This window comes from Pseudozyma flocculosa, assembly GCF_000417875.1.
Source record: "Pseudozyma flocculosa PF-1 unplaced genomic scaffold scaffold00011, whole genome shotgun sequence".
Lineage (NCBI taxonomy): Eukaryota > Fungi > Basidiomycota > Ustilaginomycetes > Ustilaginales > Ustilaginaceae > Pseudozyma > Pseudozyma flocculosa.
The window spans coordinates 360,130-377,663 of NW_006920879.1; the positions used below are offsets into that span (position 1 = coordinate 360,130).

Genomic DNA, 17,534 nt, shown 5'->3' on the forward strand with positions numbered 1-17,534 from the left:
TGCAACGGCAGGGCATGGCATGATGAGCGCGGCGTCAGGAGGGGGCCACGACGCCTCAGGCAAAGTAGTCGGAGCGGCCCAGGGTAAAGTCGTTGACCTCGGAGAGGTAGTCGCCAAACTTTTTCTGGTCTTCGGACCACGTGTCTTGGTGGCTGCGGGAGCGGGGTTGGAACGGAGGGACGGACGGAAGGAGGGAAGGACGGTCAGTTCGGGGTCGTTCTCTTCTCTTGACTGAGCACGCAGCACGAGGAGACGACGGCGAGGCGACTCACGTCCTCTTAAAGTCGGCGGCACACCTCCTGACGGTCGTCGAGATGGGTACGGGGTCGTCGGTATGCTGCGCGACGGTATCGACGATGAGCGAGGGCATCCACTCGGGCACCTCGTAGGGAAAGGCGGCGAGGAGCGCCGTGGCGCCGAGGATGCCCGAGTGGAGCGTGAGGAGCTTGTCATCAAAGTCGGCCTCGCCGCGCTTGGGCAGCTTGGTGGCCGCGACGAGGCGCGTAAAGCGCTGCTTGAGCGTCTTGACCAGCCGCCGCTGCGAGCAGCGCACGATGCCGCTCAGCGTCGTCGCTGCCATCTCGCGCACCTCGAGGTGCCGGTCGCGCAGCAGCTCCAGCAGCAGGTCGATGATCTGCTTGATGCTCGCGTCGTTGAGGTGGAACAGGCTGCGAGCGCAGGCAGGCACAGGGGGGCGGAGACAGAAGCGGCGGACCGAGGGCACGAGGGTCAGGGGATCTCGGTCGTCAGCAATCTGCCCCTTCTGTTGCGGCAAACGAGGGCCGCCGCCGGTTCATCCACGGCGCGGTTCTTGACTGCTACTCACTTCTGGAAAAAGACGACCTGCAGCACGGGCAGCGAGTCGAGGCGGGCGCGCCACGAGTCAGTCGACGAGCGCGTGACGCTGAGCAGCTCGTGGACGAGCGCCTCGACGTTGTCGGCCGTGTGCGGGTAGGTCGAGATTTTGGTCAAGACGGCGCGCGCCGTGTCCGAGAGCTCGCGGTTGTCGTGCACCTCGACCATGGCAAAGATGTAGGGCAGGAAGCGGATCACCTCGCCCGCCATGGCGCTGTTGCGGTGGTCGCCCAGCGTCGTCGAGATCCACAGCAGCGCCGTCATGGCCGCGCGGTCGTACTGCGACGTGCCCTGCGCCGTCGGCTTGCGCTCGCCCTTCCACCGCGCCAGGTCGCGCGCCAGCGTGGCGAAGCGCTCCGAGTAGAGCTCGGGCCGCGCCAGCAGCGAACCCTCCCGCGCCGAGCAGACGTCGAGGAACTCGTCGACGCTGCCAAACGACGGGTGCACCTTGAGCAGCTCCAGGTCCGCTAGGCTCTCGCTGATGATGCTGCGCACCTCCTGGAAGTCGTTGCTGAAGCTGTCCGTGTAGATTCGGATGAACTCGTCGGCACCCCACGCATCGAACTTGAGGTTGAGCGTGACGAGGGCGCCACGCAGCAGGTTCTGCGCCTTGGTCTGCTCCCAGGGGCTCTGGTTGGCCGAGTCCGTCGAGATGTTGTCTCTGGCGGCTTCGACGACGTAGCGCACCAGCGGAATGGCGCGGCGCGGGTCGCGATTCTGGAGCATGTACTCGACGCACATCTGCCACGCGGGCTGGCTGTCCGGCGTGCACTCCTTGAAGATCTGCGGCAGCAGCTCCTCGAGCCACGCCCACAGCTGCGCCTGGTCGCGCGCCGGCCAGTGCTTGGAGCCGCGGTATGCGCCGCTGATCATCTCGGCGGCGGCACGATGCTTGTGCCGGTCCTTCTCCGCGATAAACTTGACCACGGTAGGCTTGACCATGGGCAGCAGGCTGACGCCGTAGACCTGGAAGAGCGACTTGATGAGGCTCGACGTTTCAGCAGAGAGGTAGTTGCGGTCCTTTTCTTGCGACAGGTGGCGGAAGAAGCCGTCCCACCAGGCGCTGTCGGACAGCACCGCCCGGATCGCCTCGACAGCCGGCTTCGAGGCAGGGTCCCAGTCGAAGATGTTGTCCGTCTCGGGCGGTGGCGAGTAGTACGTCTCCTCGTGGCCCCAGACCAGCCAGCCTTGCGACGACTTGTCGCGCAGCCGGGTCTTGTCGTTGATCGGCTCGGCAAACTCGGCGATATAGGCATCGGTCCAGTTCGCAGGCACGGGCCGTGGCAGGGCGGCGACGTGCTTGAGCGGGTTCTTGCTCTTGCCCAACAAGAGATCCTCGTCCGTGCTGCAGAGCGTCCTGAGCTTGAGAAAGTAGAGAATCTTGGTGACGCCGGCCGACGCATACCGTCGCATGCTTGGGTTTTCCGAGAGAATCTGCTGGGCGAGGTACTTGGCCGGCTGCTCGGCCAGCGGCTTGTCCTTGCGGATGAGGGCGCGGAGGAGCCTCGCGGCGAAGATGGAAAAGGCCCAGTGCGTTGACTCGTTCTGCGCGATCTCGAGCACCTTGTCGGTGAGCTCGCGGTGCAGCTCGTCGACCCTCGCCGTCCTCTCGACGCGCTTGGCGACGACCGCTTCGAGAAGCTGCTGCTCCGAGGCAGGGCGTTCCTTGAGGTCCTGTGGGAGGGCACCCTCGAGGGCATCGGCAGCCTCGCGCAGAGCCGGCGTGTCGATCTGCGACTTGAGCGTCGACGGTTCGGCGAAGCGCACGACAAAGTAGCTAATGATGTTGCGGACCAGCTTCTGGATCGACGGCTTCGAGTGGTGCTGGGCCGCAAGCAGGCTGAGGATGTAGGGTGCGCAGAACCTGTCGTCCGTCACGGCCAGGTGGGCGAAGCGCTTGCTGCCGAGCAGATACAGCGCGCCCTTCATCTGGTCGTCGCCGACGCCCGGCTGCAGCGCCGCGATCAGCTTGGGAAACGAGAGCGCACGGGTGCCGTCGTAGTAGGCGCAGACGGTCTCGAGCGTGTTCTGTGCCGTGGACCGGATGGCCACATAGTTGGACAGGCAGAACTCGAGGATCTGCTGCAGCATCTTGTCCGTGTCGGGCGACCTCTTGCGGTTGCCGCCATTGAGCCTGGCGCGCGACGAGTGGTAGAGCATCGCCCGCTTGATGCAGAGCGATCGTGGGAACGTCTTCTGCTTGGCATAGAGCTTGGTGATGCTCCTGTAGAACGAGAGCGCCTTGGAGTGCACGCGGTGGTCGTCGGAGCTGTGGCCGTAGCAGGTGAGATAGGTGCGCATCGAGCGGATCAGGAGCTTGACGCAATCGATCTGATCCTCGGCGCCCGAGTCGTGCGTGTTCTGCGCGGCGCGGCCCATCAGTTCGCCAAATCGCTTCTTGAAGGCCGCAACCTTGATGTAGCGAGGGTCTGACCTGTCCGTCAAGATGAAGCCGCTCTTGAAGGCAGGCGGTGGCTCGATGAATTCGGCCACGTCATCGCCTAGGTCCATGACCGGGTCGCCTCCACCGACGTGGTCCTCTTCGATGAGCGCCGGCATGCCGCCCAGGGCAAGGCGAGCGACCACCAGGTTGCGGCAGAAGTCGTTGGACCAGACCTTGTCGCGCGTTCGACCCTCTTGCAGCAGGTCCTCGACCACGTCGAGGGCTGGATGGATGACCTTGTCGATGACCTCGAGGCAGAAGTCGATGGAGGCATCCGAGGGCTGGTACCACTCGATCTTGACGTCGCTGACCTTGTAGAGCTTTCCCCAGTGCAGGTGGGATCGCCGGGCAAACTCTTCGCTCTCCCAGAGGTCGGCATTGACGAAGCGCTGCTCCTTCGGGTAGATGGTGATGAGCGTCGCCACGACCCGCTGGACGAGGCGCGCCGCAAAGTTGTACCCGCGCTCCGTCTTGCAGGAGGTGCAGACCAGCCGCAGCACCTCGATTAGCCGCTCCCGGTGCAGAAGCAGCGCGTCGCCGGCGTGACTGGTGGCACCGAGCAGCACGCTCAGGTGCCAGTGGAGAGCGGCATCGCTCTGGACCGGAATGCTGGTGCTCGTCGTTCGCGTCGAGCTGGCGCCGTTGGCAAGCTCGATTGCGATCCTATCGCAGCACATTGGGACGAGCCGATCCAGGACCATCTTGGGATCCGCCCTCGCAAAGCAACCGATGAGCGCGCCGATGACGCGCACGACCGACGCCGAGACGGTGGTGGCGCAGTAATCGGCGACGACCTTGAACATCTTTTCGCAGAGGTAAGGGCTCATGGCCGAGCAGACGGCGTCGGTGGCCATCAGCACGAACTGGATCACCCGCTCCTCGAGCTTGCCGCCGGTGCGGCCTGCGCGGCCTTCTTCTGGCAGCGCCTCGAAGAGCGTGAGGATGCTTTTGAAGAACGCGGTGAGCCACGGTTCGAAGTCGGCCGTGCTCATCCGCAGCTGATAGTCTTCTTCCTGCGGCGACGGCTTCGGCGTCTCGTCGCCATACTCGTCGATCTGCATCGATGGGGCCGCTGCAGCGGCGGCGGCAGCAGCGGCATCAGAGGACTCGGCGTCGACCTCGTCCATCGGCTGGACCTCCTCGTCGTCTGCGTAGGCCTCGGGCCGCGTGAGATCGTCGATGCGGATGGACAGGACAGAGAGCGTGACAAACAGGCACGTGCCGATCGTCTTTCCCGGGTCGTTGAGGTCGATGCCGGGGATGCAGAGCTGCAGCAGCGGCGTCAGGTGCTTGCCACCGGCGCGGTACAACTCCCGCGAGACCAGGACGGGCGAGAGCTGCGAGAGCGCCGTGATGATGGCGTTGGTGCGGTGCGTCGTCTCGAGCGCCTGCAGCGAGTCGAACGATCGCTCCAGCACCGCCGGGACGACGAGTTCCGGCTCGAGGATCGTCAGCCACTTGAGGCTGGCGTGCGCGTAGCTCATTGTGAACGGGTCACGGGAGAACATCGACAGGAGGCAGACGGTGCGCAGGATGGAGACGAGCTCCCTCTTGATCTGGGGCGTGAGCCGGTAGTGCTTGGGCACCTTGCAGTCGGCCCGCTCCTCCTCCTTGCAGCGCTTGAGGAACTCGTAGGTGATGTGCTGCACCAGGTTCGCGAGCTGCCCCTGCCATGGTCCGTGGTTGGACGGGTGGAAGAAGCTCTCGGTGGCCTGGATCAGCTTGGCCAGCTGTTCGAGCGCCTTTGAACCAGCCGGATACGTGCGGACGGAGGAGCTGTCCGGCGCGCTCCCGCGGGGAGAGGCGCCAAGAACGGGCGTGCTGACCGCTGGCGTCGTCGCCTCGGACGGCGTCACCACGTCGCCGATGGCCGGGCCGTCGCGGGAGATCGAGTAGGCGATGATGATGGCGAACGAGTGTAGGCGATCCGTCTGCCTCTTCATTTTGAGGGTGACGCCCGACGCCGCCGCGTCGGGCCCCGTGCGGAACTTGGACGACTGGGCGAGGAGCGTCGCGTTCGCGCTCTTGCTTGCGCCGACGGGCAGGCCTGCCGACTTGAGGCACTTTGTCATGATCAGGGCGAATTGCGACTCGGTGAAGATGCCGACCTCGTTAAAGAGGCCTTTCCCCGCATCGGCGCTGCTGGGACGACTATCGGCGGCGGCCTCGGCCTCGCCCTGCCCTTCAAGCGCGTCTCTAGGCTCGCTGGAACCGTTTCCAGGCGAAGCCGAGCTGATTGAGGGGTCGCTTACGTGCATCTCCGCAAGCCGGGCGAGCAGGTCCAGCATCTGATCGTCGAACAGCGACGAGTTGAAGCTCTCCCATAGCCGGAACATGGCGGGAAGCCACCGTTGCGGGTGGCTGATTGGTAGAAAGTGGACGAGGAACGCCTGCGAGGCGATGACCGAGTTGATGCTGCTGCCGTCGAGCTTGGGCAGGAACGTCTGGAGCATCTCGTCGGCCTCGCTGGGCGCAAAGAAGCGCTGCGCCGTCTCTGCGAGATCGAGGAGGAAGTCCGACACGTTGGTCAGGCCGGTCCTCCGCTGCTTTGGGAAGAGCTCCTTCTCCAGTAAGTTGTACAACGGCCTCCAAGGCAGAACGAGGTCCTTGATGTCGAGCTTCCTCTTGTTCCTACACAGCAGGCGGCAAGGATGTCGAGCGATCGAAAGGGTCAGCCGTCATGGACAGAGCGGCAGAGACCGTGGCTCAAAGGCTCACGGCGGCACTCACTCGATGAGACTCATGCAGACCTCCGAGGCCAGTTGGACCAGCCGCGTCTCCAGACCAGGTAGGACTGCAAGCTCATAGTATAGCCTGGCGAGACGGGCTCTCGTCTGCCGCAGCATGGGGCTGCGCAGGGGTGCGAAAACTTGGAAGGTATCAGCTCGTGTTTTCGACATGACCATCTGCGAAAGACCCCTTGCTCTCGGATCATTATACTCACTACTTGAGGGACATGAGGCACTTGAGATGGTACGTCCACCGTCGCAAGCCGACGTCGAAGCTGGAGCATGTCGAGTAGAATGGACAAGGCGTCAGCTGCAAAGACCTCGAGCGACCTGCCTTACGGAGCTGCGCGGCACTCACTCCTTGGTCCTGACGCAGTCGACCAGCCTGCGGATGATTTCGTCAAGCCTGCGGTCGAACTCGTCGAGAGACTCGCACGGATACGGCAGGCTCTCTGGGTAGTCCATCTGCGCCTTTCGATTTTCGACCTTGGCCTTCTTGGGCTGCTTCAAGGACGAGCCTGCCGCGGCCTTGGCGGGTGACGATGCCCCGCCGTCGAGCGAGAGGGTGGGGACGTCATCGTCTTCGGAGTCCTCGTACTCGACGGCCATCTGTAGTGCGGCGGAGGTGGCATGGCGAATGCGAGAGAAGAGGGTCAGAGCAGAGAGGTTCCAAGCAACACGTACTATCAGCGCGATGCTCTGCGTGCTGCGATGAGGCTCGTCACCGGGTGCTCACCTCCATGGGGCTGTCGATCTCGAGCACATCGTCGTCCATGGTGGTCGTACGTGGCGTTACACCTGTTGCGGCGCCGAGCGTAGCAGTGTTTGTTGTTGTGGACGGTGCGCGTTACCCTTGACCTTGCAGATGTTCGGTTCAAGGTGCCAGGGTCACGACGAGACTGTTCCTCTGAGAAGCAGGGGTCGGGTGTACGGCAAGAAAGGACCGGCCCGACGTTGGCAGCGCGATGGTCGTGTGTGGGTTCTGAAAAGCAGAGGCTGGGTCGGCTCTTATGTATACGTCGGGAAGGGCGAGTGCGAGGCAGCGCGGGTAGTGTTGGTCGGAGGGAGGCAGGGTCGAGAAGAAAGGGCTTGCGCGGCCCGGCAACCTGGCCTGGCGGGCTGCGCGGCTCGGCGGGCCAAAGCGCACACACACACACGCGGCCCCTCTGCCTCCACACGACCACCTCACCTCTTTTGCCGCGCTTACGCACCTCTCCCGCCTCCCGACGCCCAAGCCAGCGCTCGCCTCGTGTCACACGCCCAGGTTCAGGTCACAGTCAGGCCACACCCGCCAACCCCACTCTGGACGCTGGCGGACAGGTCGGGCGCTGTCCATGCTCCGAATCAAAGCAGCCGCTTTCTTCGGACAGCATTGAAGTCGTCGTCGGACGTTCGTATAGGTACAGTTCAGCGAGAGGCAGGGACATCGCGGGGCCAGTGTCGGGGTCAACGAGACGGGGCGGAGTACGCGGGGGCGGAAGGAGGATGGGAGCAGAGCGAGATTGCAGGCCCTAGGCGCGTCGTCGAGCAGCATCGTGCCATGTCTTGTGATGTCCGTACAGGGAGGGACCAGAGCAAGTCTGCAACGACTGTCAAAGGCGAGGTCGGCCGGCAGGCAGTCAGACGGCCCAGCCGGGTCCGACGGAGAAGGGCTCGGCGGCCTGGCGAGGGTCATGGTCGAGTGACAGCAGCGGCCGATTCAGAGGCGAGACCGCTTTCGCCACTTCCGGTGATGGTTGAAGGCCGCATGAGACGGAAGGCGCTGGCGCTGTGCTGCCCAGAGGACCGCACCCGCCTCGGCCCAGCTCCGAGGAGGACGAAGCGACGCTGCCAGCGCTGCGCCTCGGTCCAGGGTGGGCGCAGGAAGCTGCGCATCTAGCAGCATCCGCCCTTCTTCTGCTGTCCGCCGTCGTCTGCGCTGGGCTGAACAGTGATTGTCTCGCCACCTGACGGCTTGATGACATCGTCCGACGACTGCAGCGCCTTGTTCGAGACGATGCGGTAAATCTCTGCGATTCGGGGGCAGAATCATCAACGAGACGGCACGAGGAGGTCGCCCAGGGCGGGTCCACGCGTCAGCACGCTGGGTCTCCGGGAAAGGCATCGGAAAGGGCAGTCCGGCGCTCGCTGCACTCACCCGTCAGGATGTTCTGGAAAGCCTGCTCGACGTTGGAGGCGTCGAGCGCCGAAGTCTCGATGAACGAGAGGTTGTTCTCCGCTGCCAATGCGGGCGGAACGGTGCGAAGACAGCGCAAACGAGGGTATGATCGTCAGATTCACGGTCGTTGCCAGCAAGACGGATCAGCCGGCCACTCACCTGCAAACGCCTTGGCCTCGTCGGTCGGCACTGCTCGCAGGTGTCTCAGATCGCTCTTGTTTCCCACGAGCATGATGACAATGTTGCTGTCGGCGTGGTCCCGCAGCTCCTTGAGCCACCGCGACACGTTAACGTACGTGGGGTGCTTGGCGATGTCGTAGACAAGGAGCGCTCCGACAGCGCCACGGTAGTAGGCGGAGGTGATGGCGCGATATCGCTCCTGGCCGGCTGTGGTAGAGACGGGGGCCGCAAAGAAGGACGGGACAGGGGTCAGTCGGAGGTCTTCCGTGCCGCAGAGAGGGGATGCGTGCGTGTCGTGCCGTGCCTGCACGTCTGTGTGCGAGCAACAACATCGGAGACGGGCAGCGGCATCGCCCGGCCGCCTCTTCGAAAGGCGAGCGAGGGGATGGTCGTCGGTGCCGAGCTGGAACACCATCGGCCAGCTCAAGACGTGCGCTCCTCTCCACGGCTGGCTGGCTCGGGCCAGGCGAGCGCCCTTCAGCGTTGAGAGCCCTCCAGCTCGGCCCCGACCTCTACCGTCGTCGTATATGGCCGACTTCCCAGCGGCCTGCCAGCGGCGTGCGGAGGACGGCGCCACTCACCGGTATCCCAGATCTGCGCCTTGACCGTCTTGCCGTCGACCGAGATGCTGCGGGTGGCGAACTCGACGCCGATGGTCGACTTGCTCTCGAGGCTGAACTCGTTCCTGGTGAAGCGCGAGAGGAGGTTCGACTTTCCCGTGCCGCTGTCTCCGATCAGCACCACCTTGAAGAGGTAGTCGTAGTTGGACTCGGCGGCCATTTTGGCGATGACTCTATCGGACGCCGGGAGCGAGCGGGGAGGCGCGGGTGAAGGGTAAGTGGGCGAGACGTAGGGTCGAGTGTCGGAGGACGAGGATACGTGTCCGCCTTGTGGCAGTTGGTGGATCGACTCGAACGAGCGTGGCTAGGGACGAGCAGGGATGCAGTGGTGCGCGAGAGATCCTCGATGGCGGCTTGTCGAGATCGACGACGGGTGACGAGCTGGAGCGACGGGATCAAAGGTCTTGGGGTCTTGGGATGCGAGCGAGGTGGCGTCGAGGAGGGTTCCTGCTGCGATGTAGGCTGGAATCGTCGGCGGAAGAAGAAGCTTGCAAGGGATGCAGGGGGTCGGAGGTGTGAAGAGAGGGAAGCGGTCGGGAGCAGGCCACCAGGCAGGCAGAGCGTCGCTGTGTGGTGCAGGCGCGAGCGAGGGGGGGCTACGGTCGTGCGTGCGTGCAGAGGCTGGTAAGGCGGGACAGGGCCAGGCAGGGCAGGTCAGGTCAGGGCAGGGCGAGGCCTGGCAGGTGTCCAAGCCTCGCTCGGGCTCGCGTTGAAAGTCGCCTGAGGCCAGGCCAGCCCACGCAGCACGACCACGGACCCCCAGCAGGCCCAAAGAGCCAGGCGTCCAACCGCACGCAGGCAGCCAAGCAAGCTGGCAGGCAGGCAGGCGAGGTTTGAGCGGAGGGTGCTGGCCTGGCTCGGTGGGGCAGCGCCAGGCCACGCCAGGCGGGGTTGGGGGCGCTGGCGGCGGCGGCGGCGGCGGCGGTCACAGAGACACACGGCTGGCAGCAGGCGGGCGTCCGGAAAAAGGGGCCGACCTCGCGCTCCAAACGGGCTGCGTCGATCTTGCGTCGAGCGAATCGGGACAAAAAGGCGTTTCCAAGAGTTCCTGACGCCGCGCTCCAGGCGCAGGCCAATTTCTTGCTGCGCCAGGCCAGGCCTCCCCCTGTGCGCCTCCTCGTCCACACGGGCACCCTCACAGATCCGATCGACAAACGCTCAACGACCGGTTGCTTCGTCTGTCTATCCCGGCCGGGCACACAATCTCGACGGAGCACTAGCGCTCGTGGAATGAGGTCGATGTCATTCTGATTGTTATAGAGGCGGGCAAAGGAGAGCACCGAATAGAGCCAGAGAGAGAGAGAGAGAGAGGAAGACACAGAGACGGGGAGGCAGGGCCAGACAGAGGCAGAGAGCGACGTTCGAGAGACGAAGAGATGCGAGTGGACGCATCGCCTACAAGAGGAGCGCAGTCTGCTCCTCCGCCCGGGCAGCCACGTCGTCTCGACGCAGGGAGGCGGGGCGGCGCGTCCCTATCTGCTGGTCTGCTCTCCTCGAGGGGGCGAGTCGGCACCGCATTCCAAACGCCGCCCCAAGGGCCAGCAGCACAGCCGACCTACCAGAGGTTCGAGGTAGGGTCGAAAGCGCCGCTGCTGTACGCGACGTATTGCTGACCGCCGCCGTAGACCTGCTGCTGCTGCGCCTGCTGCTGCTGCTGCTGCTGCTGCTGCTGCTGCTGCTGGCTCGGCTGCCTGCCCTGCGACGGATGCATCGTCGACACGCCCGGAGCATGCTGGCGAACCTGCTGGTGGAAGGTGCGAGGGGCGCCGCTCTGCGACGGATGAGCGTAGCCCGCGCCGCTTCCCGACATGGCGTTTGAAGACCACTGCCCGGCGTGGTAGCCGGCATACGGGTCCTCGGCGTTGCTCAGCTCGCCCACTTGTTGTTGCTGCTGGCCATGCTGCTGCTGCTGCTGCTGCTGGGCGTGCTGCGTGTGGTGCTGCGGCTGGTGATGATGGTGGTGATGGTGTTGCGAGTGGTGCGGATGATGCTGCTGCTGGTGCTGCTGGTGGTGATGCAGCTGGGAGTGCTGCTGGCCCTGGAGGCGACCTTGGTGCGATCCGCCCTGAGCATGGGTGCGACCGTAGCCGATGGGATCGCTGGCTAGGCTGGCACCCTCCAGCATTCCAAGGCCTGCCACCGACGAGTTTCCGCTGCTGCCGCTGGCATCGCCACGGGCAGATGGCGCAGCGCTCGGAAAGAGGGAGTAGCCTCCAGCGCTGTGCGAGTGCTGGCCGGACACGGCCTGCGATTGCGAGGCAAGTCGACCCATGCCGTTGTACGGCGACACCGGCGCCGAGCTGACGGTGCCGTGAGCATTGTAGGATGTGAATGGAGTGGCCCGGCCCTGCATCGAGCCGATCGAAGTGCCGCCGCCGTACGCTTGCATGTTGGGGCTGCCGCCGGCACCTGCCAGACCATTGTGGCTGGGCGCGTAGCCGCCGTAGGCGCCGAAAGCGTTGCGGGCGGCGGCGGCCGCAGCAGCAGCCGCACTCGAAGAGGACGGGTTCTGACCCCGGTCGTGCGCATGCATCGTCGCAGACGGAGATGTCGAGGCGCCATAGTGCTGCAGGGTCGGCGAAGACATGGCGTTGGCTCCGGCGGGCTGCATCGGCATGAACGCAGAGGTGGCGCGGTGCTGCGGCGTCGAGCCCTGCGAATGGGAGCCACCGGCACCCGGCGCACGCGACTGAGCGCCCGACGGCGAGGCGATGTCGAGCGAAGGGCTCCGCGTGGTCGGGTCGAAGCCGTTGGTCCGAGCAGCCACGGGCGAGAGGTCTGCACCTTGAGCTGCACCATCCGCAGGCCCCTGCTGGTCGTAACGCGGATAGCCTCCGGCGCCTCCGCCAAAGCCAGCCTCGGTCCGAGTGGCGGCCCGACTCCGATCCTGCGCACGCGCAGCATCGGGCGTCGCAACCTCGTCAGTGCGGAAGTCGTGCACGCTGAGCGGCATCGTGGACGGGAGGAAATCGTCGCCAATGTCCCGAAGCGAGTTCTGCGTCTCCTTGCGGTCGTTGCCCGTGGGCAGCGACCATACATTCTTGATGTGGTCGCGATCCGCGCTGTTGGCCGACCGCGGCTCAATGACCGGGAACGTCAGCGAACTCTGGCCCCACGTCGCCGTCGTCGATAGGCTGGGCGACGGCAGCATCGAGTTCTGCTGAGTGCCGGGCGTGTGCGAGCTGGAGCTCCTGCCGGAGCCTCCGATGACGTAGGGGGACAGGCCCGCGCCGCCGCCGACGCCGGTATTGAGGTCGGACTTGATCTCACTGTTGACCATGAACGAAACGGGCGACGGAGTGTTGACCTGGCGATCGTTGTAGAAGGCGACCGGCGTGTTCGAGTTGCGCCGCTGCGACTGGCGGAAGCCGGCACCCGGCTGCGCGCCAAGCCCGCTGCTGCCAAAGCCAGCACTCCCGTCGACGCCGTTGCGCGGGTGGTCCAGGGGACCGAGCGAAGCCTGAGATGTGGCGGCGCTCAGCGCAGCGCGGAACGGGCTGCGGATGTCGGCCTTGGCTTGAAGGTCGGCGAATTGGGGTGCAGACCCGGCGCCGATGTCCTCGCGCGAGCGTTGCGAGCCGGGGGCGACGCGCTTCGGGTTCGCATTGGCAGAAGCGGCTGAGGATGCGGGCTGGCCCACTGCACCAGGGTTGACGGTGCTATGACCGGGCAACCGCACCTGGATAGGTGGCGCGTTGAGGGCCGCCTTCGGCTGCGCAGGCGATGCCGATGACGGCGGCTGTGGATTCGCCAGGGCCGAGACGAGCGGATTCGAGGGAGAAGAGGCCGATGCAGGTCCGCGTGGCACGCTCGGCAGGCCAGCTTGCTGGACCGGAGAGGCGTCGAAACGTGCCTGCTTGCGAACGCCGTTGGCAGTGAGCCTGTCGCTGCTGGCAGGCGTCGCGAAGACGATGGCGGGCAGGCCGCGGGGAAGCGTCCTCGATGGCAGGCTGACGGTGGTGATCACCGTGCCCCGGTGGTACTTTTTCGGGAAAAACTGGTCGTCGCGGGACAGCGTCTTGATCGAGAGATGCGTCATCGGCGGCTCCCAGGTGAGCGGATACACGGGCCGGACCGGCTGGCTCATGCTGGCGATTCGAGCAGCCTGCGCCTTTTGCTGGGCACGGTTGGGCTTGGCCTTCGCCTCCGAAGGACGGATCGAGATCGTGTATCGGTTCCAGACGGGGGGCCGTTCGGCCGGTGCCTCGTCGCGCGTCGTGGGCTTCTCGGTTGGGACCAGCGGCACGCTGATTCGCGGCTTGGCGGATGAGGCAACATCAGCTGGCGCCTTGGGCTGCTGTTGGGCAGCCGCGCCATTGATCGCCTCTTGCTGCTGCTGCTGCTGCTGCCTAGCCTTCTTCTCACGCCCAGAGCCCCGGCCTGCTGGTTGCGGCGGCTCCGTCTGGACCTCTCCTTGCTTGTTGTTGGCGGAGGAGGGCTGCTTCTGCCGTTGTTCGGCGTTCGCGCGGCCAGCGTCGCGCGAAAGGATGACCTTGGGTACGTTGGAAGCGGCGCCCTCGTTGCCCGGGAAGCGAGCGGCCTCGGCAAGCTGGCCCTGAGCAGAGTGGTTCAGAGCAGCCTGCCTCTCGTCGCCCAGGGGCGGCGGCGGCTGGCGGCCAGGCGGTGCGAGCATGCTTCGACCCGCCTGCGGCGAGAGCTGCGGTGCTTCGACCGGAGCGCTGGGTCCGGGCCGCTCATCGAGCACAGCGGGCCTCCTGCCTAGGCCGACAGCTTGCCCTTCGCCAACGCCTCGGCTGGTCCGCCAAGACGATGCGGCGCGGCCGTCGGGATCGTTTGGAGCTACCTGTCGTCGGAGATGAGGGGGTTCAGCCCTTGGTGGTGGCACCTGCGAGCCTCCAGCCAGGTGGGGAGGCAGCTTGCGCGTGAACGACGCTTGGTCTGTCGCGCCGTTCTGGGCCTGCATCGGCGGCAGTCCTCGTCGCTGCTGCTGCTGCTGCTGCGCCTGCGGCTGCTGCAGCTGTTGCGAGTGCTGTTGACCGACGGACTGTGGCTCGGCGGGGAAGTGCGCATCGCCTTCGGGTCGCGCTTGCCGCCAGGCTCGCGGTCGCCAGACGTCTCCCTGCGTCGGCGCCTCGGCGCCAGGTGCCGCTGGCACTGACGAGCGCTGGACATCTGACCTGCGCTGAGAGTCTGCCGCCTCTTTGGGGCTGCGCCAAGAGGCATAAGTCGCCGAAGCGCCCTGCCTCGTCGACGCCATACCGCGATCTTCGGTCGCACCCGGGCGAGTGGCTGGCTGGGCACGCTTGCTCTGGATGCTCTCGGCGGAGCGACGCTGCTCTTCCTCTGCTGCCGCTGCCTTTTGGGCTGCCTCTGCCTTGAGCCTCTCTTCGATGGCCAGTGCCTTCTGCCTCGCCCGCTCCTTCTCCGCCTGACGAGCTGCCTCCTCTTCCTCCCGCCGCTTACGAGCCCTTTCGATTGCTCTCTGCATCTCCTCTTTCGAGTCCAGCGCGGCAGCGGCAGCGACAGGAGGCCTGCCCGAGGCGCCTTCGCTGTCCGCTGCCTCTCTCTGGGCGGCACGAGGGCCCCATCCGGGTCTTGTCGCCGCGGGCGCGGGTGCGGGTGCAGGAGCCGGTTCTGCCGGGGCCGCCCTGCGGGTCTCGACCGGTGGCGAGAAGGAGGTGCGACCTCGAGGCACAGGGACCTCTTGGGGCTGCATCGCAGGCGCACGAGCGGAAACGGCGCCACCACCCGCCTGTGCAAGATGGGGAGGAAGGGGTCGGTTGACGTGGGATGGAGCTCGCGCCGCCGCAGTGGCGACCGCCGGCGAGCGTGCTGATGCTGCCGTCTGGGCGGCGGCGTTGGCATCGATGGATGGGACAGCGACAGAAGCCGGTGCTGTAGCCTGTGCGCCCTCGGCGGCAGCAGGCACGCTGGCGCTCGGAGCCTTGGCAGGTGCTGCAGGCGTAGACGACGCCACCACCGAAGGGCGGACAGGTGTGGGGCCTGCAGAGGCTGCGGCGGGCGGCGGCGCTGCGCCCGGGTTGAGCGATGCCTGACGCTGAGCCAGGGGTCCCCAGGCCCTCGCGGCCCGTGTGGCGGACTCGACGGCCGCAGGTGCGCCGCTCGGCGCCTCGTTGCGGTGCGGCTGGCCGTACGACATCGGCGGCCGCCGCTGTTCGCGGGATCCGTAACCGCCATAGGAGGGCTCCCTCGCCTCGGTGGGCGATCGGAGCGAGACTGATGCTCCACTCAAGGGGATGATGACCTTTTCAGGCTTGCCGTGGGAGCGGTAAGAAGGTTGTGGGTTCTCCGAGGAAGGCGCCGCCTGCGAGAGGGCTTCCCTCGACGCTCGCTGGGGACCCCAGGCAGGCGGCTGGGCGCTTCGAGGCTTGTCGCCGCCGGTCGCCGCAGACGCCGCAGTAGGCCTGGGCGGCCAGCTGCGGTCGTGGCTGACGTCCCGGAAGCGGTCCTCCTTGCTCACCGGCGCGCCGCCATGGCCGTCGTCCTTCCCGTCGGTATGCGTCGGGATCTTGTACTGCGTGCCGTCGGCGAACTCGACCACCTCGCCCAGGTCCTCGTCCTCCATCTCGTCCCAGTGCTTGCCCGAGCCGAGGGCAGTGCCACGGAAGCGGTCCAGGTTCTGCAGCGCGGCCTGCTGTCTGGCCGCCTCGCGTGCGGCAGCGGCAGCCGCCTTAGCCTCCTGCTCCTCCTTGGCCTTTGCCGCCTCGGCCGCCGTCGGGAAGTCGGAGAGCATCGAACCGGGCCGCTTCGACGCGGTGAGGCTCGAGGCGGTCGTCGCCTTGAGATTGGCCCAGGGCGCCTTGCTGGCGCTCGCCGGGCTCGCCGCTCTCGTCGCCGAAGAGCCCAGAGCGGCGTTGCGCAGGCCAGGACTCGCTCGCCCCTGAGCGGACCCGGACTCGAGACCCGCCGACATCGGTCTGGGCGAATGGTCACGGGCCATTGTGACTAGCCGCGGCGAAGGGGCGCTCGGCGGCAGCGCCTGCAGCGTGGGCGGAGCGGCTGCGATCGGCGTCGCAGCATTGGAGCTCGCCGGTTTCGGGCTAGGTGCCGCAGCCGCAGGAGGGGCCGTAGCCGGAGCGGATGCCTCGGACGGGAGCGGTCCCGCGGCGGCGGTTGCCGAAGCGGTGGAGCCGGCACTCGGGGAAGGGCTCATCTTTGCCGCTGTGGGGGGCGTCTTGGTGGCCCATCCTGCCGGTTGCGGCTTTGGTACGCTCGAAAGCTTGGCCGAGGTGAGGCGCGACGCTGACGACGGGGACGATAGCCGGACCACTGCCAGTCGGGAAAACGACCGACACAGGAGCGAGCGAGCGAGAGGGCGAGTCTGGTAAGCCCATCGTGACTTCGTCTGCAGGTATGGGCGGCGAAAGTGCGCTTCCAAGTCATGGTGCACTCACACGAAGCACCTGCCGACATGGGCGAGGCAGGACCACCGAGCTTGGTGGCGGTAGGAGACGCGGATCCCGGCGAGGGACTCGCCTTTTCAAGAAAGCGCTTGTTGACGTTGAGGGAGGTGAACTTCTTGGCATGCAGCCCATGCGCCGAGGCTGACTGGTGAGCCGCCCCCGTCGAAGGCAGCGGCGGACTGGACGACGCTGTGGCTGTGGCGGTGCCGGTGCCGTGTCCGCCTTCGTCCTTGTCGGCCGACCCGTTGGCAGTGGCTGCCCCTGATTCGGAATTGGAGCTGGCCACCGCCGCGGCCTGGGCGCCGCCATCGGTCTGCGACGAGAACTGTTGGCCTCTCCCATCGCCTGCGTCCGCCGTGGCTGCTGCTTCCGCCGTGACGCTCCCTCCCGCGCCCTTCAGGCCGTCTTCGCCCTTGGTGGCGGGAGAGGTTACCTCATCAGCAACCGCCGAATGCTCTGCTTGGCCAGTCGAGCTTGGTTGTGACTGAGGCTGGGTCTCTGCGGGGCTGCTGTTTGCTGCTGCGCCCGGCTCTGCGGTAGCTGCGAGGGCGGGCTGGGATTCGCCTTCCGGCGAGTGTGTCATGGACGCCGGAGCGGGCGCATTGCCGTCGTGCTGAACAGCGGCGGGGGCTGAACCATCGGCTGGTGGGTCGTTGTTCATTTTTCGGTGAGGGGGTGTTCGGGCCGGCTACCTGTGCACATCAGGACCGTGTCTGTTGCACAAGTTTCGTCGTGGTGCGTGGTGATGACGACCCAGTGATGGCCCTGACGGATCGGTCTTTTGCGCTCTCGCTCTGGTTGGGCGATGCGAGGTAGACTGCCGTGTACAGCGTTCAGGACTATCGTTGGAGCGGAGGGCCGTCCGACCAGGCACGAGGCAGGCGGGAAGGGACCAAGGTGGTGGTTGAGAGCAGCAGTCGGTCCAAGGGTCGCCAGTCGAGTGCAGGGAGGAAGTGATGCGGCAAGGGGAGCGACGTGAGCGCAGACGGGAAGGCGTGCCTTACAGGCCGTGTGCAAGGATGGTTGGAGCCAGGGGGCGTCGTCGATGGTGCTGTCGTCGTCGCCGCCGCTGTTGCTGCTGTCGTCGTCGTCGCCGTGATTGTGGTCCTCGTCCGGGATAATATGGCGGGGGGTCTCCTAGCTCGGGCGCTCCTGGACCATCGA

The 17,534-nt window shown here is 66.1% G+C and overlaps 3 protein-coding genes across 3 annotated transcripts; all 3 read right to left on the minus strand.

Moving 5' to 3' along the window:
- Positions 1–55: 55 nt before the first annotated feature.
- On the minus strand, positions 56–6,802 carry PFL1_03606 (uncharacterized protein; the record flags this gene model as incomplete). The annotated part of the gene is made up of 7 exons (XM_007881125.1): positions 56–152; positions 273–668; positions 827–5,929; positions 6,029–6,148; positions 6,243–6,302; positions 6,386–6,636; positions 6,764–6,802. 7 exons carry the CDS (start codon positions 6,800–6,802, stop codon positions 56–58), a joined length of 6,066 nt encoding a protein of 2,021 aa, XP_007879316.1.
- Positions 6,803–7,902: 1,100 nt separating this feature from the next.
- On the minus strand, positions 7,903–9,145 carry PFL1_03607 (uncharacterized protein; the record flags this gene model as incomplete). The annotated part of the gene is made up of 4 exons (XM_007881126.1): positions 7,903–8,036; positions 8,165–8,245; positions 8,345–8,572; positions 8,947–9,145. 4 exons carry the CDS (start codon positions 9,143–9,145, stop codon positions 7,903–7,905), a joined length of 642 nt encoding a protein of 213 aa, XP_007879317.1.
- A 1,395-nt stretch (positions 9,146–10,540) lies between these two features.
- PFL1_03608 (uncharacterized protein) lies at positions 10,541–17,031 on the minus strand (the record flags this gene model as incomplete). The annotated part of the gene is made up of 2 exons (XM_007881127.1): positions 10,541–16,236; positions 16,362–17,031. 2 exons carry the CDS (start codon positions 17,029–17,031, stop codon positions 10,541–10,543), a joined length of 6,366 nt encoding a protein of 2,121 aa, XP_007879318.1.
- Between the last annotated feature and the right edge of the window lie 503 nt (positions 17,032–17,534).